This window comes from Vicugna pacos, chromosome 27, assembly GCF_048564905.1.
Source record: "Vicugna pacos chromosome 27, VicPac4, whole genome shotgun sequence".
Classification (NCBI taxonomy): Eukaryota; Metazoa; Chordata; class Mammalia; order Artiodactyla; family Camelidae; genus Vicugna; species Vicugna pacos.
Genome location: NC_133013.1, coordinates 26,869,312 through 26,894,913, shown reverse-complemented (window position 1 = coordinate 26,894,913; position 25,602 = coordinate 26,869,312). Strand labels below are relative to the sequence as shown.

At 36.6% G+C, this 25,602-nt stretch overlaps 1 protein-coding gene across 16 annotated transcripts in view; it reads left to right on the top strand.

The window, feature by feature from the left end:
• Nucleotides 1–3,334: 3,334 nt before the first annotated feature.
• Nucleotides 3,335–25,602, top strand: part of BBS4 (Bardet-Biedl syndrome 4) — a 38,058-nt gene continuing 15,790 nt past the window's right edge. For 2 of the 16 annotated variants that reach the window (XM_072951078.1, XM_006213735.4), the window contains exons 1-5: nt 3,341–3,403; nt 11,031–11,082; nt 21,901–21,980; nt 23,615–23,678; nt 24,883–24,994. In XM_072951078.1, coding sequence (XP_072807179.1) covers nt 3,380–3,403; nt 11,031–11,082; nt 21,901–21,980; nt 23,615–23,678; nt 24,883–24,994 — 332 coding nt within the window. In that variant the 5' untranslated portion in view covers nt 3,341–3,379. Of the gene's footprint in view, nt 3,404–4,838; nt 4,982–5,567; nt 5,686–11,030; nt 11,083–19,178; nt 19,590–21,900; nt 21,981–23,614; nt 23,679–24,882; nt 24,995–25,602 lie in introns of those variants that run through there. The other 14 variants (XM_072951084.1, XM_072951079.1, XM_072951089.1 and 11 more) reach the window with 12 other exon arrangements.

Below are 25,602 nucleotides of genomic sequence, written 5' to 3'. Positions count from 1 at the left end.
CATTTGAGTTATTTCCAGTATTTTTTTTCTCACAAACACTGCAGTGTATAATGCCTTTGCTCACATTTGTGTATTTCTGTGTATCTGTGTACATTCGTGTATATAGTACATCTGTAGTATAAGGAATGAGCATTTAAAATGCTTCATGAAGGCCCCTGGAGCTTCATACTACTTTAAAGTGTTTCCCCAAGATGTTGCCTGGGCTCTTGGGAATTGGTGGTACAGGTCTCGGGAAGACCAGATACTGCAAAATTGGCATGAGGTGCTGGAAAGTTGCCTGGCAGGTGGTGTCAGAACAAAGCTGACTGTAGACCCTATAAAAGTAGGAATGACTTATTAAAATATTTGAAAAGTAGAAACTCAACTGTAACTCTTTCTTTATATATATATTAGAGATGTTAAAAAGTTACTGATGCCTGGTTCCTCTCGATTCCTCAGCCCCTACCATGGGGAAAAAAAAGATAAATGCTGTTTTGTCTGGAAGGCCTTACCCAGCTGTATGACCTGAATGGTCCTGATGAACAAGATTACATCCGAGGGGGTCTTCTAAGGGAAATGAAGATCTATGTGTTAAACAGGAAACATTATCTGTGTGATTCTGGGATCTGCCTGTGAAGATACTTTTTGAGATATTTTCTAATTACCTATCTAATTAGAGCACATTAAGTTTGGTTATTGCCATTTGAGACACCAACATGTTTTCTCATGAAAAAGGCCCTGGCATAGAAAGTGCTCTTTCTCCTAAAATCTGGTGTCAAAGGAGAGATTTCAGAACATATAATAATAGCTTCTACTTATTTAATAACAGGCATAAAAAATGTCATTCACGCCTCACAGGACCACTTTCAGGGAGATTTTATATATTGGGAAGGGCGCTCATGAGTTTTCCAACAGCATCTTCCCTGAGGCTCTCCACCTCAGATACTGACTGCACCAGTCACTTAGCTGCTTTTAAAGTTAGAAACGTACTCATCTTTCTGTGACACCTGTATCCCTTTCCCTCATTCCCCATATCCAATTCTGCATCATAGGAAATCTGGCTTAGCTTCTGAAATTCTTGAGAATCCATATACTTTATCTCTATTTGTTTTCTCATCACTCTAGTCCAAGTGAACTGTTTTTTATCATCTGTTGTTTGTAGCATCCTTTAGTCACCCTTAGATTATCAATTCTTGTCCCCCTCTCAATTCATTCTGCACTATTAACTAACATGAACTCACTAAATGTTAATTCTATGTCACTTCTTGCCCAAAACTCTTCGGTGCCTTCCCAAACCCCTTAGAATAAAGTCCCTCGCATGGCCTCTGTGGATGTGCACCACTAGTTACTCCTACCTCTCCACCTACTGCAACTAACTCTTTTCCTTTCCTCTTTGCAGCCATGCTGGTCTTCGTTTTGTGCTGCAAACTGGCCAAGCTTCTTCCATCCTCAGGGCCTTTGCACAAGCTTTCCCTTTGCCTTAGAATTCTTCCCCAGCCTGCCCACTTCCTCATCCCCCTTCCCCAAGCTAATGCCTTATCCTTTGGGTGTCATTTTAAACATATCTTACCCAGGGAAACTTCCCTGTCCAAACAAGTCTAGGTTGAGTCTCCTTATTATTTGGTTTTACTTTTCTTTATTTCTCCTCAGCATTTATCACAGTTCTAATTATAGTTACGTTGTTCTTTTAATTTTTTTCTACTACTGGAATAGGTAATACATCCATTTCATACAAAATTCAAATTATAACAAGATAGGCTCTTCCCTTCTCTGTCCCTCAGCTACCCAATTCTCCTTACAAGTAACCACTTTTACCATTTTGAATATACTTTCAGAGATATTTTGAGCATATAAGCAATTATGTACATAATATTCATCCTTATTTTTGCCTTTTATTAACACAGATCCTATGCACATTTTTCTGCACTTTGTTTTTATCTGTTAATATATCTTGGCGATTCTTCTCTACCAATATGTAAATAGTTTCTCTTACGTGTTCCATACAGTGTGGGCTTACCATAATTTCTTTAACATCAGTTATTGGGCATTTAGGTTGTTTTCAGGCTTTGGTTATTACAAACAATGCTGCATTGAATAACTTTGTATTTAATGTCATTTCCCACATTTATACCAATAGAATATATTCCTAGAATTAAAATAAAGAAGTTAAAGGTTATGTGCATTTTTAATTTGGGTAGTTCTTGCCAAACTGCTCTCAATGGAGGTTGTACCAACTCACATTCCCACTAGCCTCAGATAAAGAATGCTTGTTTATTCACAACTCAAGATTTTTGTTCCCTGCCAATGTAAGAGGTGGGCACTATCTCTTGGAAACTTTAATTTGCATGTTTTTTCTTCCTTGCAAAGTTATATTTTCATATGTTTAAGAGCCATTTGTATTTCTTCTTTAGTGAACTGTTTGTTCATAAACTTTGCTTGTGTTATCATTTAACGTGTGACTTCCTCGCTATACTCCTAAGGTCAATGCTCCCAGAACTGGAATGAATGAAGCTCAAAGAAATAACTGGTTTATGTCACGCCGTGGTCAACTCCAGAACTCATGTTTGATGCCAAAGACCACGTATTTCCACGATCACCCAGTGGAAAGACTAAGCATTTAGTTCACCACACTAGGGGCTAGAAAGATAATGTAAAACGGCTGGGGTGTGCTGGGAAGCGCGGACCGTGGCAAAAAGACTTAGAAACGCCTATTATGTAGCGGCCGTTCTCAGATCTATTTTACCACCAGGCAGGAATACAGGCCCGTTGTTGGCTCTTTATCCCGCGGCCGGATTTCTGGCTTTCTTGTGTAATCTCCCGATTTTTAAATATTTCCAATCAAAACAAGATTGCGTTCAATCGCAGCCCGCCGGCAGCGGATTTCCAAACTCCAGCACAAAAGAAAGTGGGAGGCTGATGAGGCGAGTGACACCTTGGCTGGACAGTGACAGCCAGGAAACGAGGATGTTTGTGCAGGGCGGGAATGAGGCCCTCAGCCCTGGGCTGGGGCTCGGGGCCGGGGCTCCCGGGAAGAGGCTCCAAGTAAACGCCCGCGGGCGGGAGGACCGCGGCCACCCCTCAGCGCGGTCGGGGCTTCTCAAGTAGCGCCCACACGACGGCAGGAGGCGGCAGGCGTGGCCCGGATGGAGCAGACGACTGGCTGCGCACTCCCTTCCCAGCTCCTGGAGAGACAGGGTGACTGAGGGAAAGCGCCCAGCCCTTCCACAGCTTCTAGAAGATCCTCGGGCTCCGGGAGAAACCTCGGCTCAACACCTCCGCTCGACGATCAGCTTCTTTTCCTGCTCAGGCCCCTCCCACTTCCGGAGTCCTATAACTTCCGTTTGCTTGGGCGTCTGGGAAAGTTTCGACGTCCGGCTTCGTAGCGGCGGGTGAAGCTAAGATGGCTGAGGGGAAAGTCGCGATGGTCAGTACCTGGGTTGTGTTCAGTGTCCCGGCCGCCAGGCGGGGTTGGTCCGGGCGGAGCGGAGCCTCGCGGAGCGGCGAGGCGGGTTGGCGGGCGGCCTGAGGCCCACGCCGCTGCTGCTGGGGGGATGCGGAGCCGGGCCGGAGCGGCGAGACGGGTTGGCCGGCGGTCTGAAGCGCACGCCGCTGCCGCTGGGGGGATGCGGAGCCGGGGCCGGAGCGGCGAGACGGGTTGGCCGGCTGCCTGAGGCCCACGCCGCTGCCGCTGGGGGGATGTGGAGCCGGAGTGGCGCGTGGTGTGCGCCGACGCGGTCCGGCTCCTGGGAAGCGCTTCGGCTGGGGCCAGGCTGAGTTTTTTTTTTTTTTTTTTTTCCCGCTCTGGGCGTTTGCTAGGACTGTGGTCCTTCTGTGGATGTTCTGGCCGGGAAAGGGAGATTTTCATCAGAAATGGCTCTTTTCGTAGTCCTGTCTTTTTTGTCTCCTGAGGTTTGGAAAGGAAGCACTGTCACCTGTGCGGAGACAGTTTCTGTCAATCCCCTGGATTAGGAATTGAATATGACAAGTCCTGGAAGCTTTTAGCGTCACTACCTTCTGCCGCCGGGGCGGGACCATGTTTTTCAAATTGTGCAAAGTGCTTATTTGGGATTCCAGCTGGTCTGAGTTAGGCATTGATTAAACTCCACAGAATTGCTAATACAAAGTGGTTCAGGTGAATTCGGGAAGACCCAGTTGTTAGTTATTTTTGAGGAGTAAATTCATAATTGGATCTGATTTCTGTAATGTTCCAGTGTGAAACCTTGTGTACCTTGTTTTAATATTGAATTTCAGAGCATTTTCTGCGCATTTGTTAGAATGACTTTAGCTTTTTATTTGGAATGTATTGCCCTTTGAAAAACGCCCAGAAAAACACAGGAGACAAAAGAGTAGTCTTTGGCTGACTGTTTTATATTTTAATTTTGGCTATTAAGGAGCAAGGCCAGTATTATCTGTCAGGAGGCCTGTTTGTTTTCTATTCTGTTTTCATTTGCAGAGAAATCAAGTAATGTCTCAAAGCGAAGATTTTTGTTAAGTTACGAATTTAAAAAAATTAAAAGCATTCCTAGTGTTTCCAGAGTTTAGGTATTGAAAACATACCGGAGAAAATACTTCGCCTACATAATCTTAAATCTAAGGTATAAGGTATAACGTAGCATAACATATATATAACAAATATAGCTTATTCCCTACTGCTCATTGCAGGTGTAGGTAGGTGCTCACGAACAGAATGTGAACGTGATGGCAGGAATTGTCCTGTACATTAGAATCTCTGATAGCGTTTTAAAGAGAATGACTCTTTGTTTTGATATGACTTTAGAACTTCCTGCTGGAAGTTAACTAACCATTTTCATTATTATCAAGTTTATTGTTATCAGTGTTATAACAATCTCATCTTTCAGGTTACTACTGCATGAAAATTTGAATTTATGTCCTTTTTGGAAGTGATACGGCATCTTGTAATAGAATTAAAAGGACCCAGCAATGCCATGCCTAGACCTGTATCCCATTGAAATAAAAGCCAAAGATAAGCATCCAGTCCAAGGTACTCATAGTGGCAAAAAAACCCTGGAAACAGAATGAATGGTCATTAGTAGGATAATGGATGACTTCTGGTATTCCAATACTGAGGAATATTATGCAGCCATTAAAAAGAATGTTAGAACTATATATGTTGATGTGGAGGGATTTCCATGGTGTACATTTTAATAAAAGCTAATTGTGGAGTGGGCTGTTAAAAAAACAAAATTCAACTGAGTAAATTTTGAAGATTGTGTTGGCTTTATTCAGTGAATAAATCAATCAGGCATGAATCAGGCAGCATCCAATCTAGCAGATGGAAAGGAGCTCTGAAGAGCTGTACAAAATGAAAGACTTTTGGAGGCAGAAGGGAGCAGGGACAAGGAAGTCATACTAGGCAAAAAGTGGGTTGATTATTGCAGTCACTTTCCTTTAGGGGATCAGAAGGGTCTATCAGGCACTATATAACTAGTGCTGATCAGGTGATTCCTATTTGACTGGTTTAAGCATCCATTTCTGGGAGAACCGAAGCTGTAATTAAGTCTCAGTTTGGTGACATGGGGCTTGGTGTATGTGGCTCCATTTTGGGCTTGTTGTCTTGTTTTTAACAGGGGTACATTGTGCAATCTTAATTTTGTGACACAAGGGAAAAACAGATCTATAACTAGGAGTATATAGATGTGGAGGAGAGAAGACTAAAAGACTTAAAACAGAATTTTCAACAAATGTGTAAGTAAAAATTTAAGAGTTCTGCAGTAAAGACCGTGAGACTAGGAGACATCCTAGCAAAACAGAGTAGAACTAGTTCATTGTGGGACCCAGAAATTCTAATATGCTACCCAAACTACTAAGGATTATTACCTGTTCCTTAGGAAAACTGGGAACTGATCTTTGTTTTAATTTAAGAATATATAATAAATGGTTTAGAGATCTTAAAAAAAAGGCAAATAGCTCTGGTTTCCATGCTTTATACTTAGAAATTTTTTATAACTCCCTAATTCCTGTTTTTTATGTATTTATATTAAATACCCATTTTTCTTTCTGTAAATTAAAAGATTAAACCTTTCAGAGCAGAAAGCAGAAATTGCTGCTGCACTAGTTGTTTTGGATCAGGTATAGTGCCTAGCACATACCAAATGTTACATGAATATTTGTTAGATGAATAAATGATCACAGAACTAATTAAAAATGAAAACAAAATAATAAATTTATTCTACCATATATCCCAGCTGTGAATGAAATTGACTGGGCTGATAGGATCCTTTCTATTCTGAGAAAATTCTGGAAGGTCTTTTGAGAAAGAGACTCACCAAAAATTGTAATTTATTTTAATTCTATTTTGTGCAGAGAGAAGTATTGCTGACTCATGAAAATACTTTTTGACCCTTAAATATTCTTTATATGTTGACCAAAGTCTAAAAAAATCCCAGTTAGATCAAAAAACAGTAGAGTTCTTTAGCATTATAAGAACAACTTTGTTCAGGTGTAATATATGTAACTGTAAAATTTACCATTTTAACTGTACAATTTGATCAGTTTTATAAAGCTATATAGTTGCACAGCTGTCACCACAATCCACTTAACGTCCATCGCTCTAGAAATTTCCCTTGTGTCTTTTGCAGCCAATTTCTCCCTTAACCCCAGCCCACAGTTGATCTGCTTTCTGTTTGCATAATTTTTCTTTTGCTACAATTTCATGTTTTGGAATCACTTAGCATGTATTTTGATGTTCATTCATACTGTGATATGTAAGTAGTTTGTACTTTCTTATTTCTAAGCAGTATTCCATTGTATGAATATTTGTATTTTGTTTATCCACACATTGGACTTTTGGAATGTTTCCTGTTTTTGGCTATTATGAGTAATATCACTTTGAGTGTTGACATGCACATCTTTGCATGTGTATATTCATTTCTCCAGGAGTGTAATTGCTGGGTTGTATGGTAAGTGTTTAAAAACAAAACAAAAAACAGCAAAACTTCTACATTGCTTTCTAAAGTGGCTATATGATACTATTTTACATTCCCATGAGCAGTCTATGAGGGTTTGTTTTTCCACATCCTTGTCAGCACTTTGTTATTGTCAGTCTTTTTGATTTTAGCCATTCTAATGGATGTGTAGTAGTGGTTATTGTGGTTTTAATTTTTATTTCCCCAATGAATAATGATAATTGAGTATTTTTTTTGAATTTGATTCTTTTTTTTTTAAACATCTTTTACTGATTTATAATCATTTTACAATGTTGTGTCATATTCCAGTGTTCAGCACAATTTTTCAGTCATTCATGGACATATACACACTCATTGTCACATAATTGAGTATTTTTTATGTGCTTATTCATCCATATCTTTTTGGTAAAGTGTGCATACAAGTCTTTTACCCATTTTACAATGAGTTATTTGTTTTATTATTAAGTTTTCTGTATTTGTGAAATGAAGATAATAAAATATCCAAAAGAACAAATTATGTATTCCCTTTTATTTTCAGGCTTGTTTTTTTGTTATGAAATATCTTACCTCTAAAAGAATGAGTAAAAGGTTATATGTAAGTTTTAAAGAACAAAACAATTGGCCTTTCAACAGTATGGGGGTGAGGGGGGTCAATCTTCTGCACAGTTGAAAATCTAAGGATAATTTATAGTGGCCCTCCCTATCCCCAGCTGTCCCGCAACTGTGGATTAATTCAACCAACCTTGGGTTGGGTAGCACTGTAGTAGTTACAGTTGAGAAAAATCCATGTATAAGTGAACCCTCGCAGTTCAAACCGTTGTTCAAGGGTCAACTCTATAATGAAAGTTGTGTTTCTTTCTACCTCACAGGTAGATAAATGAAATATTAACAGTAGCTTTGAAACCCAAATGTCTCTCCTCTACTGCATTTTTGTCCTTCCCCATCAGAAGCAATCTCTTTCCTCAGCTTTATGTTAATTATTCTTTTGGTTTTCTTTGTAATTTTATCATACTTAATACCCCTAAACAATATATTGATTTAAAAAAAATTAATGCTTTGTTTCTTCACTTTTAATGCTGTGAAGTATCCCATGGAAATACTACAGTTTAGCCATTATATGAAATATTTGAGTTAATTCTGATCTTTTTCCAGCTTTGTGAGGTATAACTGACAAAGTTGTAAGATATTTAAAGTGTACAGTGTGATGATTTTATACACACACACATTGTGAAAAGATTCCCACCATTGAGTTAATTAACACATCCGTTACCCCACATATATACCTTTTGTGTGTATGTGAGAACATTTAAATTCTGCTCTTAGCAAATTTCAGCTATACAGTACAGTGTTATCAACTATATGTTATACATTAGATTCGCAGACCTTAGTCATCCTATAACTGAAAGTCTGTACCCTTTTACCAGCCTCTCCCTATTTCCCCAACCTCCCATCTCCTGGCAACCACTTTTCAACTTTCTGTTTGTGCAAGTTCATCTTTTTTCCTTTCTGATTTTTAATTAAAAAAAAAAAGCTGCTATGAACAGAATCAGGACTAGAGGTAGGCAAATAAAGCATTTAGGTTGCAAAATTTAAGGAGTAAGAGTATCTTAGACCTAGGTATGAACATTCTTATGTAGGTCTCCTGTTCTGTTTCCCCAGAATACTCCTAAAAATGGATTGCTGGGTTATGGGCTATGTGCATCTTCAACTTTATTTCTTATGGGAAACTCTAAGGTGGTTGTAACAACTTACGCATCTGCCATTAGTTCCTGTTGCTCACATCCTTGATATTGTTATAGCTTTAAATTTTGTCAATATGATGGATTTGAAATGAAATCTTTTTTAAATTTTTTAATTTTTTATATTTTATTTTATTTTTTAATTATTTTTATTATTTTATTTATTTAATTTATTTATTTTTTATTTATTTTTATTTATTTTTAGAAATGAAATCTTAATGTGATATTAATTTACATTTCCCTGATTGTTAATTAGGTAGAACATCGTTGGTTGTCTTGTTTCCTTTTCTGTGCAATGCCTGGTTCTTATGTTTTGCTTATTTTTCTACCTCACTATTTGTTTTTCTTATTGATGTCTAGTTGTTTATAGTTACTGGCTATTAATCCTCTGTCTTTTTTTTTTTTGGTTTTGTTTTGTATTGCATATATTTTCTTTTAGTTTTCTACTTCATTTTGGAATAGAAGTTATTAATTTTAATATAGTGAATGTTTGGGTCTTTTTTAAATTGGTTTGTGCTTTTATGTCTTGAAGTAATCCCTTAAAAGGTTTTAAAATTTACCTTTTCCATTTTAATCTTCATTCTGTCTTAATTCATTTTCATTTCCCTGATGCAGCTTTTTTTCCTTGAAGTCTATTTTATATAATGTTAATATTGCTGCTTTTTCTTGATTCTGTTTTCCTGATGCATCTTTTCCCATCGTTTTTCTTTGTTTTTCCTTGTTCTTATGTTTTAGATGTTTCTTTATACAAATAGCATATATCTAAATAAAAAAATCCATCTAATAATTTGTCTTTTAATTGGAGAATTTTATTTTCTGTCCTTTTCTTTGGTCTTCCTTAAGACAGTACCTAAATTGTTAAAATAATATATATTTAACTTAAAATTCAAACTTAAATCTGAATAATACGGGGATCATCCAGTGCTTTATTTTCCATTGCCTTCTGCCAATTCATGCCATTGTTTAGTTTTGTAGTTTTTGTTTTCTTAGTTCAACACCACACATTATACTTTTTATTTGCTTTATTCAATAAGTAGATGCTTATAATACTTCGTATTTTACCAGTTCCTTTGCTTGTTGCACTCCTTCCTTCTGGGGTTATTTTCCTTTTCCCTAATGTGTGTCCTTTAAAAGTTTATTTAGTGAGTTTAAAAAACTCAAATTTTATTTGTCTGAGAGCCTTTTAAAATTTGCACTTGTTCTTGAGTTAGTTTTGATTGATGTAAGAGTTCAGATCAGGGGTTGGCAAACTTTTTTAAGAGGCCAATAATAAATATTTTGAGCTTCATGAGCCATATATTCTCTGTCACAAGTAACTCAACTATACGGTTACAGTGCGGAGGCAACCATAGACAATGTGTAAATGTGAGTGTGACTGTGTTCTGATAAAATTTTGGTTCTTGAATTTTATATAATTTTCGTGTTTTATAAAATATTAAAAATGTTTAACCGTTAAAAAAATATAAATCATTCTTTGCTTGTGGGCCATATAAAAATAGGCTGAATTTGACCTGTGAGCCATAGTATGCTGCTCTCGTGTCTAGATTAGCATTCATTTTACTTAGTACCCAACCCTTGAGAATTTATAAAGTCTTAATATATTATCTCCCTTTTCTTTTTGTGGAGAAGTCATTTGTCAGTGTAATTGTCCTCTCTTTGCAGGTAATCTGGTGATAATGTTTTTTTCTTTGGTTGCATTTAAGAACTGTTATTGTTTCTGGTACAGGTCCCTATGGTGTATCTAAGTGTGGATTTATTTTTATTTAACTTGGTAAGGGTTGATTGAGCATCCAGAATCTAAATATTAGTGTCTCATTACTACTGGAAACTTTCAACTATTACTTTTGCTTATATCATGCCATATCATATATAACATGAAAGGTGGATATAAGAAAAATTAATTTGAAGAGTTTCTGTGAAGTTATAGTATAGAATAGTATCTATAATATTAAATAATATCCCTTTTAAAAAACTCCTAGAATTGAGTTCTAGACAATTTCTGTGTAAATGACTCATAAGCTTCCTCTTATCAGAGTTATCACATTTTTGGTTTGGCTGCTAAGAAGTATAGCATTAGGTACAATGCTAATATGTGATATCTAAGAACTTAGGACATTTGTTGGTGCACATTTTATCATACATTACAATTATACATAATAAATGCACATTATAAGTATATATTAAAAGTATGCATATACATGATGAATGGTTTGGACAGTAAAAGTATGACTTGACATTTGTTACAAATATTCAAAATAATTCTTCGTACCTGCATGCAGTTAATAGATTACTTGCATGATTGGAGAGCTGTTGATTGTTATTTGAATGCTGCTTTAAGTTAGCAAGATTTAGGGTGGTGCTTTAACATAGACTTCTTTCATTTCAGAGAACTCAGTTTCCTCCATCTGCTGAATCTCAAAAACCCCGGCTGAAAAAAGGTCTGTTTGTAATTTCATTGTATGTATATACCTGCACAGATTTCTCTATCTTACTGATTCTTCTGTATGCACTAGAGTTTTAAAAAATGTGATTGTTGGGAAGATCAGTAGTCTACATGTTCTGCCGTGGATAGCTTTTCTTTTACGGAGTTGTTAAGACATTAGGGACTTGGTTTTACCTGTAGGTATATTTAAATGGGGTTTTGTTGTTACATAAATATGTACTAACTTTCTGCTTGTGGAAAAACCACTGTAAAGTTCCCTTAATACATATCAGGCCTAAAGTAATCTCATGTATACATATGTTAAATAAGTGTGAGGTTTTATAAAAATTGAGTCTGGGGAGCCTAACTAGGTGAGGACCCGTATTGTAAAGAACTGCATTTTAAAATCTGATACATACATACATATACATACATATATATATATATTTTTTTTTTTTTAATTTTTTTTTTTGGGGGGGTAGAGGAATAGGATTTCTTCATTTGTTAACCTCTAAAGTCTCAAGAGGGTTTCTATCAAGTTGTCGGTGACTATAATGGATATTCTTCCATATCTAATGGACTGGGTGTCCTGGCTACTTGAAGGTCTTAGAAAATACCTGAAGTTTTTATTTAGCAAGAGAGACCATCTGTTTTATTATCTATTAATTTATTTATCATTTTCTAGATGAGGAAACCAAGGCCAAGTGGAAGGGGCATGACTTGCCCAGGGACTTGTGTGTGACTCTTGTTTGCATAGCTGAGTTATATTCACCAGGCCACATGCCCTTTTGCAGCATGTGTTTTCCTGTTGTCTGCTGAGAGTTAGGAAATTGATTTTGTTTATCTGGGGGCATTTCTGATACTCTTTGAAATTATAATGCAAGTTGTTGGAAAATATTAACTTTCAGGAATTTATTTTCAAAGAATTTTTAGGAATACAGCTTTCATTGAAAGAGTGGCACATTAACAATTTAGGTTATTTGTGAAATTTGGATGAATTCTGCCAATGTCTAACATTATTGCTAATGTGTTAAACACCATTTGTGGACATGAGAGTCATTTTGCGGTGATACCTGTCACTTCATGTAGTCACTAGGGCGATTTGGTTAGTTAGGTGGTGAGGCTAGTGGGCACTGATATCCTCTCTCCAGTATTCTTTACATCCTTCTTGGGAGTCAAACCCCGTGATTCCATTGACTCCCACTCCAGGAGAATTATAATTAGCGCACACCAATCGAGAATTGGCCCATGCCCAATTCAGACTAACGAGATACAAAGTTTATAGCTGTGGCGAAAAGGCACACATTTGACAGGTATGCTGTACAGTTTAACAGCGCTGTGGTGACCCTCACAGACCATGGTCTGTGGTTCTTTCTACCTTTCCCACTGCAGAGCCACCACTTTGATTTCTGTTACTAAAGTTTAGTTTTTCCTGTTCTTGAACTCCCTCATACACGTGAGTACTTAGCAGGTTCCATGACCAATGATAGGTATTTGGAATACACTGATACATAGGGCATGAATTCTGCCCTCAAGGAATTGGCAGTCTTCAGGGCAGAGACAATATAAGCAAATGATTAAACTGCAGTGTATGCTCCCTGGGTCCTTTCTTCTGAAGATTAAATGTTTCCAGTTACTTCAGTTCTTTTCATATGAGATGTTTAGAACGCTTCTGCCATTATTGCTTTGGTTCTCTAGTGAAATTCGTTGGCCCTTTTGGAAGTATAGAGTTCAGGACTAAATAGAATATTCTAGGTGTGGTGTGAACAGAGCCAATGGAATGTCTGGAAGATAAAATCTCTTTGTTTGAATCTTTTATTTCTGTTAGTCCAGCTCAAAGTTGCATTGCCTTTTGGGCAACCATTTTACACATTTCCAATACCACTCCATTGCACAGTGCCTGGGGTGTCATTTGTGTAGAATACAAAGACTGCAATATAATGATGCCTTTGGAGTTGTGCAGGGTAGTGGCACAGGCATGTAAAATATTGAGGGCTCTTGCTCTTATCCTGCCCTTAATTTCTGGCTTCTGATTTTATCTATTGATATGGTAAATCATGTTGATTGAATTTTGGAATGTTGTACCAACCCTGCATTCCTGGGATAAACCCCACGTTTATAAATTTTTTATATATTGCTGGATTCCATTTGCATCTGTATTCATGAGGGATGTTGGTCTGTAATTTCTTACTCTGCAATGCTTTTGTCTGTTTTTGGTATCAGGTATTATGCCAGCCTTAAAACAGGTTGGGAACTATTCCCTATTTCTTTTTTTTTTTGAAAAATTTTATATAGAATCGGTGTTATTTCTTTCTTAAACATTTGCTAGAATATGACAAGCAACGTGGGCCTGGAGTTTTGTTGTTGGAAGGTTTTTAAGAACACACAGAATTTCTTGTCACTTCTAATTAACAAAATCATGCTCACATTGCCGGTTAAGGTAGATGACTAAGGAATACAATAAAAAGGACAGGCCACAACTCAGCTCCATCTGTCAGTCCCAGGAGAATCAGTCTTGACTGTAGTTTGTCTTTAACATTGCATTTGCTTGGCTTCCAACGAGGTCTGATGGGTACCTTTAGCTATTTATGGTCTCAGTTGTTTCTAGACCCTTGAATGAGATAACATGTAATGTAAAGAGGTGTGAAAGTGAAATTCAGAGAGCACTAAAAGCAAAACAAACTCGGTTTCTTTAATAGATATGGGACTATTTCAGGTCCCACAGCTTTGATGATGTTTCTCTTTCAAAGAAATTTGTCCATTTCATCTCAGTTATCAAATTTATTGACATAAAATTCATAATACTCCTTTACTTCCCTTTCAATGTCTGTAGGATGTGTAGTGATGTTCCCTGTGTTGTTCCTGAATTTGTAATTTATATCTTTTTTTCTTGATCAGTCTAGCTAGAGGTTTACGCACTTTGTTGATCTTTTCAAAGACTCAGCTTTTGATTTTATTGTTTTTCTCTATTGCTTTTCTGTTTCAATTTCATTGATTTCTGCTCTTATCTAATATTTTCTTGTGTTTAATTTGCCTTTCTTTTTGCATAATCTTAATTTAGAAACTTAGATCACTGATTTGAGATCTTTCTTCTTTTCTGTTATAAACATTTGGTACTTACATTCCCCTCTAAACACTGCTTAACTAGTTTGTATACATTTCAAATGTTATGTTTTAACTTTTATAGAGTTCTAAATATTTTAAAAGTTCCTTTGTGCTCCCTTTTGACCCATGCACTATTGAGAAAAGTATTAATTTCCATATATTTGGGGATTTTTCCAAATATTTTTCGTTACTGGTTTTTAGTTTTATTTTATTATGGTTAACAGCTTTATATGGTTTGTTTACGGCTGAGAATGTGTCCTGTGTTGGTGAATATTCCATGTGCCTGAAAAGAATGTGTGTGTATTCTGCTCCTGTTGGAGGGAGCATTCTATAAATGTCAGTTAGGTCAAGTTGGTTGATAGTGCTGTTATTCTGTGTACTTCCTCATGCAGATTCTAATACCCTTACTGATACAGATAATGATGTTCTTAATGAGAGAAAAGTGTTGAAGTATGCAAATGTAATTATAAGTTTGTCTGTTTCTACTTTCAGTTATGTCAGTTTTTAGTTTGTATATTTTGAAGATCTGTTTTGGATGTATATACATTTAGGATTGTTTGACTTAATGAACTGACCTTTTTGTAATGTCCTCCTTCTGGCCCTGATAATATTCCTTGTTTGAAGTCTGCTTTGATAATAATATAGCTATTACAGTTTTATTTTAATTAGTATTTGCATGATAATTAACATTTAGTTTTACGTACACTAAAATTCACCATTTTTTAATGTTAAGTTCTGTGAGTTTTGACAAATGAAAATAGTCATGTAACTACCACCAGCACAATCAAGATATAGACAAGCTTAATCACCCTCAGAAATTCACCTTGACTTTGTCTTAAACCACGTTTTCTGCTCCAGTTGCTAGCAACCATTGATCTTTTTTTTTCTTCTTACAGTTTTGCCTCTCCTAGAATGTCATGTAATTGGAATCCTTATGTTAACTTTTGAGTGGCTTTTTTCATGTAGCATAATGTTTTTGAGATTTACCCATGTTGTGTGTTTGAATTTCTTTTTATTGATGAGGGGTGTTCAGTTTTGTGCATATACCACAGTTTATTCATCCATTCATCAGTTGAAGGACATTTAGTTGTTTTCTGTTTTTGGCTGTTACAAAGCTGCTATAAACATTTTACCTAGAGGATCTAGTGTGAATGTGTTTTCATTTCACTTGTGTAAGTGCCTTGGAATGGGATTGCTAGATGGCATTGTGATTATATATTTTACTTTATTAGAAGTTGCAAAACTGTTTTCTTAAGTAGTTATATTGTTTTGTATTTCGATCTGTAAAGTATAAGTGTTCTGGTAACTTCACATCCATGTCAGCACTTGGTTATTTTCAGTTTTTTAAAAAAGTCATGGTAGTGGCTTTTAGTGGTGTCTCATTGTTTTAATTTGCACTTTTCTAATGACTGTTGATGTTCAACATCTTTTCATGTGCTTATCTAGAATCTCTTTGTCTCTTTTGGTGACATATCTAAATAATTTGCTCATTTTAAAAAAATTGCAAAAAATTTCACTGCAAAAAAAATTGGGTTGTTTTCTTAATATTAAGCTTTGAGAGTTTTTTATATATTCTGGAAACAAGATATGTTTATCTTTATCAGACAAGTGATTTGCACATATTTTCTCTCAGACAGACTCATTTTTTCACGCTTTTAACAGTGTCTTTTGAAGAACAGATACTTTAATTTTGATGAAGTCCAGTTTATCAGTTTTTTTCTTCTACGAATCATGCTTTTGGTGTAACATCTAAGAAATGTTTGCCTAACTCAGGATCACAAAGATATTATTCTGTGTCTTCTAGAAGTTTTATGCTTCTATGTTTTGTCTATGATTCATTTTGAGTTAATTTTTGTATATAGTGCAGAGTATATATAGATTGAAGTTTTTTTACATATGGGTATCCAGCTCTTTCAGCACCATTTATTGAAAAAACTATCTTTTCTTCATTGATTTGACTTTGTATTTTTGTTGAAAAGCAATCGACCATATAATTGTGGATTTATTTCTGCATTCTCTATTATCTCCCATTTATCTGTATGTTTATCTATTTGCCGGTAGCCTACTGATTACTGTAGCTTTAAGTAAGTCTTGAAATTAGACATTGTTAGCTCTCCAACTTTGTTCTTTTTAATAATTGTTTTGGCTGCTCTTGTTTCTTTGCCTTCCGTATAAGTTTTTGAATCAGCTTGTTAATTTCTAGAACATCTCCTCTGAAAATTTGACAATTGCATTGAAGCTATAGATCAATTTGGGTAGAACTGGTAATAATACTGAGTTTTAAAATTTATGACCTTGGTGTATCTCTCCATTGATTTAAGTGTTCTTTGATTTATTTCATTAGCATTTTGTAGTTTTGGCATAGTGATTTTGCACGTATTTCGTTAATTTTACACCCAAGTATTTCACGTTTATTGGTACTATGACACCTGTTAATTCTTATTCAATTCTCAATTGTTCATTTTTAATACAGGAATATGACTGTGTATTGATCTTGTTTCCTGCAGTGTTGCTAAACTCGTGTGTTCTAGTAGCTTTTTCATAAATTCTTGGTGATGTAAGTGTGACTAGAAGTCATTTTTATTTTTCCATTTCTAATCTGTATACCTTTCACTTATCTCTTTCTTTCCAAACTGTACAGTCTAGGGCATTCAATATCTTACTGAATAGGTACAGTAAGAACTTTGTTAACAAGAAAACATTCTTTTTGTTACCATTAAGTATAATGGTAACTGTATGTTTTATATAAATATCCATTATTAGCTTGAGAAATTTCATCTGTTCATACTTTGGTAAGAGCTTTTTACCATGAATGGGTGTGGAATTTTGTCAGTTGGTTTTCCTGCATGTATTGATATGATCATGTGGTTTTTCTTTTCCTTATTTTTTTTTAACACTTACTAACATTTATTTATTTTTCACTTTTTAAACAGCTTAATTGGGATATAATTTACATGGCATAAAATTCACCCATTGCAAGTGTATCATCTCTACCTCACTTTTTAACAGCTGAATTCCATCCTTTGTATGATAACTTATATTTAAACCCTCTCCTATTTTTTCCAATTTTTCATTTTTTAATTTATTTTTTATCAAAGTAACATTGGTTTGTAACATTATATACATTTCATGTGTACAACATTGTATTTCTATTTCTGTATACACTACAGTGTACTCACCACCAAAAACTTAGTTTTCATCCCTCCCTTACCATACAATTGATCCTCTTTATCCACTTCCCCCTTCCCTACCCCCTCTTCCTTTGTCTCTGGTAGCCACTGCTCTGTTCTCTGTTTCTATGTGTTTGTCTTTGTTTGGTTTGGTGTGTTCATTTATTTTGTTTTTGTTTTTTTGTTTTTTATATTCCGCATATGAGTGAAATCATACCGTATTTGTCTTTCTTCGCCTGACTTATTTCACTTAGCATAATTCCCTCAAGGTCCATCCTTGTCATAAATGCAGGATTTAGTCTTTTTTTTATGGCTGAGTACACACACCTGTGCACCCCTAAAAAGGATAAAATACAATTATTAGGCTTTGATTTGAAGTAGTAAAATAATTTAAAATAATCTAGGATATGTAGTTAAAAAAAACCATAATTGATTTTTTATATGACTTTCCTTTCTTCCTCATCCCATTTTAAGCTCATGAGGAGCAAACAAGTTGGATAGGAATATTTTTAAAAAAAATTTTAAAAAGCAGTATTGAAAAAAAACCCATCTTCTAGCATGTGTCCTTGGGTAGACTGCTAATTCAGTCCAGCCTCCTCCTTCATCATCATTTATGTTCATGAACAGAATTGATATTTCTACTGATCTTGGTTGTATTTGCCTTCAGATATATTCCTCACCCTTCCCTTGTCTGCTGAGCTCTGTGAGCACCCTTATGGGCTTCATTCCCTTCCAGGCTCCTGTGTCAGCAGTTTCTGGCTATATTAGCCAGAAAGTGGGAGGAACTGGCAGGAGATTGAAGGGCAGGAAGAAGGAGAAGCCAGGGCTTTTCCCTCTCTCTTTGCTTGGGGAAGTTGAAGGAGTGGGGAGGGTTCTGGAAGCATCTCTTCTGTTGCTTCTGACAGTCAAGCCATCCTGTTTTCAGCTTCCTCCAGGTAACTTCAGCCTTGGATATCGGTAGTGACACATTTCCTTCTTCCCTTGACCTAGTGATTTTTTTGCTCCCGTGCTAACCTCTGATTTGCTTCACTGTTCCCTGTTGAGTCTTTCATTTCTTCCCTCACCTGTTCACCACACTGAAGTGCCTTTGTTTTAAATCCTCAGGTGGTTTGTATGTTTCTCATTAGACCCTGACTGATGATATAGAGGTCAGATTGATAAAAATGTCTTCCATTTACATTCTTTTCAAGATTTGTTATTTTTTTTTGATGTCCCAAATAATATATTCAGATGGAAAAGTGTTATAATTCCTAGTATCACATGACAAAATTAACATTTATTGAATGACTATTTTCAGATCTTTCATAATTTTCCAGCAAAAATTATAGGGGAAAAATGGAGGCCCAGAGATGTTAAATGACTTATTCTGAGTCCCATCGAAGGCTGGTATTGAATCAGGATTGGAATTCTATTTATAAATCCCAGAGTGCTATATGTTATGTGTTTGCAAGTCCTGGAAGAGAGCCTGTACCAAAGAAGGATTCATTTATAATGTACTTACAAAAGCCTTAATCATTTTAGAAAATTTTTCAACGAAAAATTCTAAGCACAGTAATTTTCAGCTGAGCTTCCTTCCACATATCCAGGATGCTGTTCATTAGCGTTAATTTGTTTATTGTAGAAGTTTGAGTTTGAGCTATTTCTATGAGAATTTAGCACTTAGGAAAAATTACAGGGAAGACATTCTTCTAATGTCATGTTTATTTGTTTATGGAATTGTTTAAGATATATCTGGTGCGTTCTTAGAGGGGAAGAGAGATGTCACAAAAGAGTTAGAATGCGGGTGGGAGAAGAGAAGGGCAAGGGACTATTGTTGCCAGATTGCCAGCCTTCCACGCCCCTGCCTTGGTGATGGTGGAGGAGCATGTGGCAGCTGGCCATGTGAAGGAGGTCTTGACAGTAGACAAGTGAAAGGTGTTACCTTGTCTTCATCGAAGATGTTGGTAGGGGCAGCGTGGGAGGGAGATCATTTTACCACCAGGCTGAAAGGCTTACCTGGTCCTTATGTCATCAGCTGGCCACCTGACCTCCATGGTAATATAAACTCTTAAAGTGTAGCATCGCAGATGACCACCTTGCTCTGCTGTAACATAGAGGAGGCTCTACTTTGCACTTATGTGCCTATCTTTCTTAGAGAATCTTTCACATAGGTGATTCTCATACTACTTGTGAAAGTTATGTAAGAACCAGTATCCCTGTTCGTGAGCAATGATTTGGAATACAAGAAATTCAGCTTATACATTTACAGGTAAAATTCTAACTAAATTCAGGATTCATAGTCTCTAGGGATTTCTGTGTTATCCAGAATTTCCTCATCTTTGAAAATGACTAATAATAATAAAAATAACAGCTAACACTTCTTTAGGGCTTACTGTGTACCGGACAGTACTTGAACCTCTTTATATGTATTATCATTCAGTCCTTACAACTCTGTGAGGATATTTTATTCCTTGACCCTGCTGTTTAAAAGTGAGAAAAATATCACTCATAAATATATAAGCTTATCAGCATCTATCCCCTTGGCTGGCACTCTCTGACCAATCCCCCAACCCTGCCCTGAAAGCAGGGGATCAGTTTTGTTCACTTTCGCATCCCCATTGCCCAGAACAGTGCCTGGCACGTGATAGGTTCTTGGTGAATGTTTGTTGAACGAATGAATAAATGAATGAATGAGTCTCTGTTTTATAGTTGAGGAAACTAAATTTTCCAAAATTACACAGTAATAGGATAGTTATGGGGCACTGAAATGATTTCTAAAGTCTTTGATGAACCTAAAGTTCTTTTAGCTTTTGGACAAACTGCATCTCCCAGGAGTGCGACATGACCTTGGAGCGCTTGGATTTGGTGTTGCTTTCCCTTCTGATCCCTAGGATTCCATTTTGTGAGCCTCGGGGCCCTTGAGATACCTTCCTGATTGAACGTTTTTTTCTCCTTTCTTCACCCAGGGAACACAAAAAATGACTTATCTTTTAGTGTGAGATTTAATAATAGGCAGGACTCATTTGCATTTTATAAATTTTCTTTCAGGTTGTAGAAGCAGTGATACTTAGGGATATAGTAAACTGAAAGGATTCAGTGTCTCCTTCCCTTTTACCCTTTCCCTTGAGAGGGTAGGTGACAGAGGCCGTATGATTGAGACGTGGTCCAAGATTACTCAGTAATCTTGTCCCAGAACTACTCATTATAGTGCATTTCTTTACCCACTTCACATGCACACACTGCTGTCCGTCTTTTAAGTTGGTGACTTGTGTGATCTTCAGTAGGAAATTTGATACTGTAAGTGGTTAGGCAGAACATAAGTGGCTGAGATCTGATGATTGGTAGGGGTTGGGAAATTAAGGAGGGAAACAAAAGTCATTGAAGAATCTCAGATAGGCCTTTGCTGACTAAAAGGGTGTTCCCACTCAGAGAACGTGGGTAATTGGAAGATGAAGAGTCAGTTGCTTAGCGTTTTACCTTTTTCTTTCTTCTGGCATATAAAATCATAGCCATACTTCTGTCATAATTTCACCTCACCAATTTCATTGATACTCTGTATTCTTAAGAAGGAGTAGCAGCATTAGCTCTTAATTTTTGTGTTCCAGTAACATTAATTAATTCTGGGTCTTTTTTTCCCCCTTTGTCTCATATTATGGACATAAGAAGTCTTAAGTTTTCTTCTGATGTATCTCCTAAGGTTCTGGAACAGAATGATTACAAACCATTTCCTTCTCTTTCCTTGCTGTACCCTTTTGCATTTTTAAAAATCAGGGAACATCTCAGACATACATTAAAATGCATGTACTTGCAGGCTAGATTTCATAAATAACACTTAGGCATGTATACTTCAGAGCTTTAAATATTTTTGAGAAGTAAATCATTAAAGTTGAAGTCCTTTTTATTTCTTCCTAATTCCATTTCTCCCTCTTCCTTGAGGTCACCGCTCTACTGAGGTTGGTGTGAATCCTTCTCCTCTTTTGTTTCCCATAGAAAAGTAATTTCTTAATTAAATTTCACTAGTATTTTAAACTTTTGAATTCAAGGGAATAGTGACTTTCGGTCATGCATCATTTTCAGTGACTCAGGTACTGTTTTCATCGCTGACTTCCCATCCCGGGGCCACGGTAGGATGTTTCACGTCTGACCTGTGGCTGAGACTGTTTATCTGTTTTGGTCCTCTGATGTATCAGATGTGTTGCTAACTATGTTATATATATTTTGTTAGTAACACTCCTGAAATATCCTTTAGAAAGTCATCTTATTCACCTTCTAAAACAGGGGGAGGAGAGAGGAGAGACAACAAATGATTCTATTTTTCTCTTCAAGCCAAATTATCAGTCGAGAAACTGATAACTATAGCCACAAAACTGAAAAGAAGCATATATTCAATATATTATTAGGACAAGTATCTCTGTTTAATATTCTGTACTTTTTTGATACGCTGTATTCTTATGGTCAGCAGCATGAGGAATTTAACGTGCCATTGCAATATGCTTGTGGTTAGTTTGGACATGAGGACAATCCTCAGGAGAAAATCTAACATGACTTTGTTGTTTGTTTTGTCAAAATACGATTCCCAGCCCCAGAGTTTCCTATTTTGGAAAAGCAGAACTGGTTGATACATCTCCACTATATCCGGAAGGATTATGAAGCATGCAAGGTGAGAGACTGCGGTGATAGAAAAAATGAGAGGCAGGCTTTGTTTAGGCAGCTGACAGTGTCTGTCCTTCAGAGTTTGTGGCAGTTTGTGTCCCACTAATGAATGTGTGAATTCTTGTTTCCCCACAGTTGGGCATCAGTTAGCTTTTGCTATGGTAATGCTGCTTAAGAAACAAACTCAAAATGTCAGTGGCCTCTAACAATGGACATTTATTACTCTTGGGCCTTCAGATTGGCTGTAGGTTGGCTGGGTTTGACCACAGGCTGTGGGTCAAGTTCAAGTGTCTCATATCTTCATCTTCTCTTACTATATTTTTTAATTTAATTTTTAATTGAAGTATTGTTGATTTACAGTGTTGTATTAGTTTCTGGTATACAGCATAGTGATTCAGTTATACGTGTGTGTATATATATGTATCTATATATACATACATACATATATATTCTTTTCATATACTTTTTATTATAGGTTATTATAAGATACTGAATGTAGTTCCCTGTGCTATACAGTAAGACCTTGTAGTTTGTGTATTTTATATATAGTAGTTTGTATCTGCTAATCCCAAACTCCTAATTTATCCCTCCCCTCCTTTCCCCCTTTGGTAACCATAAGTTTGTTTTCTATGTTTGTGAGTCTTGTTTCTGTTTTATAAGTAAGTTCATTTGTATCCTTTTTTAGATTCCACATAAAAGTGATATCATGGTATTTGTCTTTCTCTTTCTGACTTACTTCACTAGTATAATAATCTCTAGGTCCATCCATGTTGCTGCAAATGGCATTATTTCACTCTTTTTTATGGCTGAGTAGTATTCCATCATATAAATACACACCACAGCTTCTTTATCCAGTCATCTGTCCATGGACATTTAGGTTGTGTCCATGTCTTAGCTGTTGTAAATAATGCTGCTGTGAACATTGGGGTGCATGTAATCTTTTTTGAATTAAGAGTTTTCTCTGTATACATGCCTTGGAGTGGGATTGTTGGATCATAGGGTAAGTCTATTTTTATTTTTTTAAGTCATCTCCATACTGTTTTCTATAGTGGCTACACCAAATTACTTTCCCACCAACAGTGTAGGAGGGTTCCATTTTTTCCATACCGTCTCTCCAGCGTTTAGCATTTGTGGACTTTTTAATGATGGCCTTTCTGACCAGTGTGAGGTGATAGCTCATTGTAGTTTTGATTTGCATTTCTCTAATAATGCACGATATTGAGCATCTTTTCATGTGCCTCTTGACTATCTTATGTCTCTGGAGAAATGCTTATTTAGGTCTTCTGCTCATTTTTTGATTAGATTGTTTGTTCTTTTGTTAGAATTGTATGAGTTTTCTCTTATTAGTTTTGTAAAATAACCCTGTTAAAAAATAAAAACCACTCTTAGCTTGAGAGCTCTCTAGAGAAATAGGCTTTGTGGGTCTGATTTGGCCTATGGGCTGTTACTTGCAGACCTTTGTTATGGAGTAAGTAATCATAAGAGAGTTGAAATTAAAAAATAATCTGAATGAAATACTTTATTAGTAATTGTTAGTATTGTAGATTTCTTATATATGCTCCTTGTCCATGTCTACCTTTTCTTAAATACATTTGAAGACACTTAACTACTTTTCAGAAGTGCTGTTTCTTCCTCTTTCAGGCTGTTATCAAGGAGCAGCTTCAGGAGACTCAGGGGTTATGTGAATATGCTATCTATGTCCAAGGTAAGACATGTACTTCTTCTCTTCTCGCTAGAGAAATGCGCACTCTGCCTGGGTCCTGGAAAAAGCAAACTACTTGTGAAATACTTAAATTTAAGTACATGTACCACAAAGGTTTTACTCAATATTACTGTTTTTGAAATTGGAACATAGGTCTTGTGCTGGATTTGGCCTCAAAAGTAACTAGTTCTGTCAAAAAAATTACTACTGTCCTTCACTGCTTTTGTAGTTTCTGGCTGTAGTTTCTGGATGTTAGGATCCCTCCCTCATGAAGCAGTTTCAGGTCCAGAAGAGGCTTTTGGAAGGGTTCCTTGTAGTCAAGCTAAAAGAGATGAGGAAAAGCTTGAGGATTTTTTGTATGATGAGTCAGGATGAAGAGAAGAAGCCTAGAGATGTACAGGATCAAACAGAATAAATTAAATTCATCAGAAACCAAATATAGGAACCTCTGACTGAAATTTTACTCTTTAGTGCCCAAAGTGGCATCCTTAGTTTTTCTAGGAACTTTATTTTTGACATTTTGGTGTAAATGAATAGTTTTGTTTACCACTCATTGCATTTGTGGTCTTCAGATTAATATGTAATTTTGTGACGTAATTGGTAAGATATTGACATATCTAGGACATCATGCAAAAAAAGGCTTTTATTCCTGATATCACAAGTTCCAGAATTACAGTGCCTCTTAATACTAAAGCGTGTAGATTCTTCTGAAAACTTAGGCCTAGGAAAAATGATTATAATTGGTTGCTATGCTGAAAAACAAGTCTGAAGTATTACTACATTCTTTGCCAGAATCTCCTTGTTGGACTTGGGCTGTTGATTGCACTTGCCCCATTGGGTGTACTCTCTGTGGACCATCGGGTGGAAGTTGAATTACCATAGTAGAGCATCTGATAGGGAGCCATAGGAATGTTATTACAGTGAAGAGTTTGTGGGGTAATTTACAAGGCACCTGATTATCTGTGTGGTGGATGCTGGGAGTGGAAGTATATGTAGGTTTGAGATACCTTATTGAAAAAGGTTTTGACTTATGAACATCTTAGCTACTTGTTTCAGTCCATCTAAAGTCATATCTGATTGTATTAAAGATACAGTTGTCCAAAGGACTTTGATATGAGTCCCAACTCCCTCTTCTCCAAATTTTCTGATGCCAGGCTCCTTTCTTCCTGGAATGTGATTTTATTTTCTGTTTTCTATTTCTTGGCAGCATTGATATTTCGCCTGGAAGGAAATATCCAAGAGTCTCTGGAACTCTTTCAGACATGTGCAGTTCTCAGCCCTCAGTGTGCTGATAACCTCAAGCAGGTGGCCAGATCTTTGTGAGTACTGGCAGCCTGGAGGCCCAAGGGCAGTGTAAAGTGCATCCTCAGGCTGGGCTGATACTTGGAGGGAGGGTTGCTTAAGAGGTGTCATGGATCCCCTTTGAAGAGTGTGGATTAATTTTGAAATTTGAAAAAATGAGATAGCTAGTATAAAGGAACTGAGTATTTCAAACGCCATATTCTAATTTGATGGGGGAGCACTGATAGTATTTCTTATATAAATAGTGACATCTTGTGCCTGATGTCACCCTAACTGTATTGGCAACCCCTGGAATTTTTCTCATCTACTGTTCTAACACTAAGCATAATTTTAGCCACACAGTAGGTTTTGGGGAAATGTTTGCTGAGTGAATGCCCTGAAGGTTCCTGGATGCAGGCAGAGTCTCTCTAAGCTGTTAAGTACTAAGAGCTTTATTACTCCAGGGTAGTAACGTGTTCCATGGAGTTCCTGTCCTCACTTTCTTACCTACATTGTCATTCACACCTGAACTGTCTTTGCACAGAGGCTGGGTTTTCCCCCATTGTCTCCAGAATTATGACCCAGTATCACGGAGAAAGCCTTAGACTCGGTCGAGAAGAGCATGTCCCTAATAGACGAGGATGAT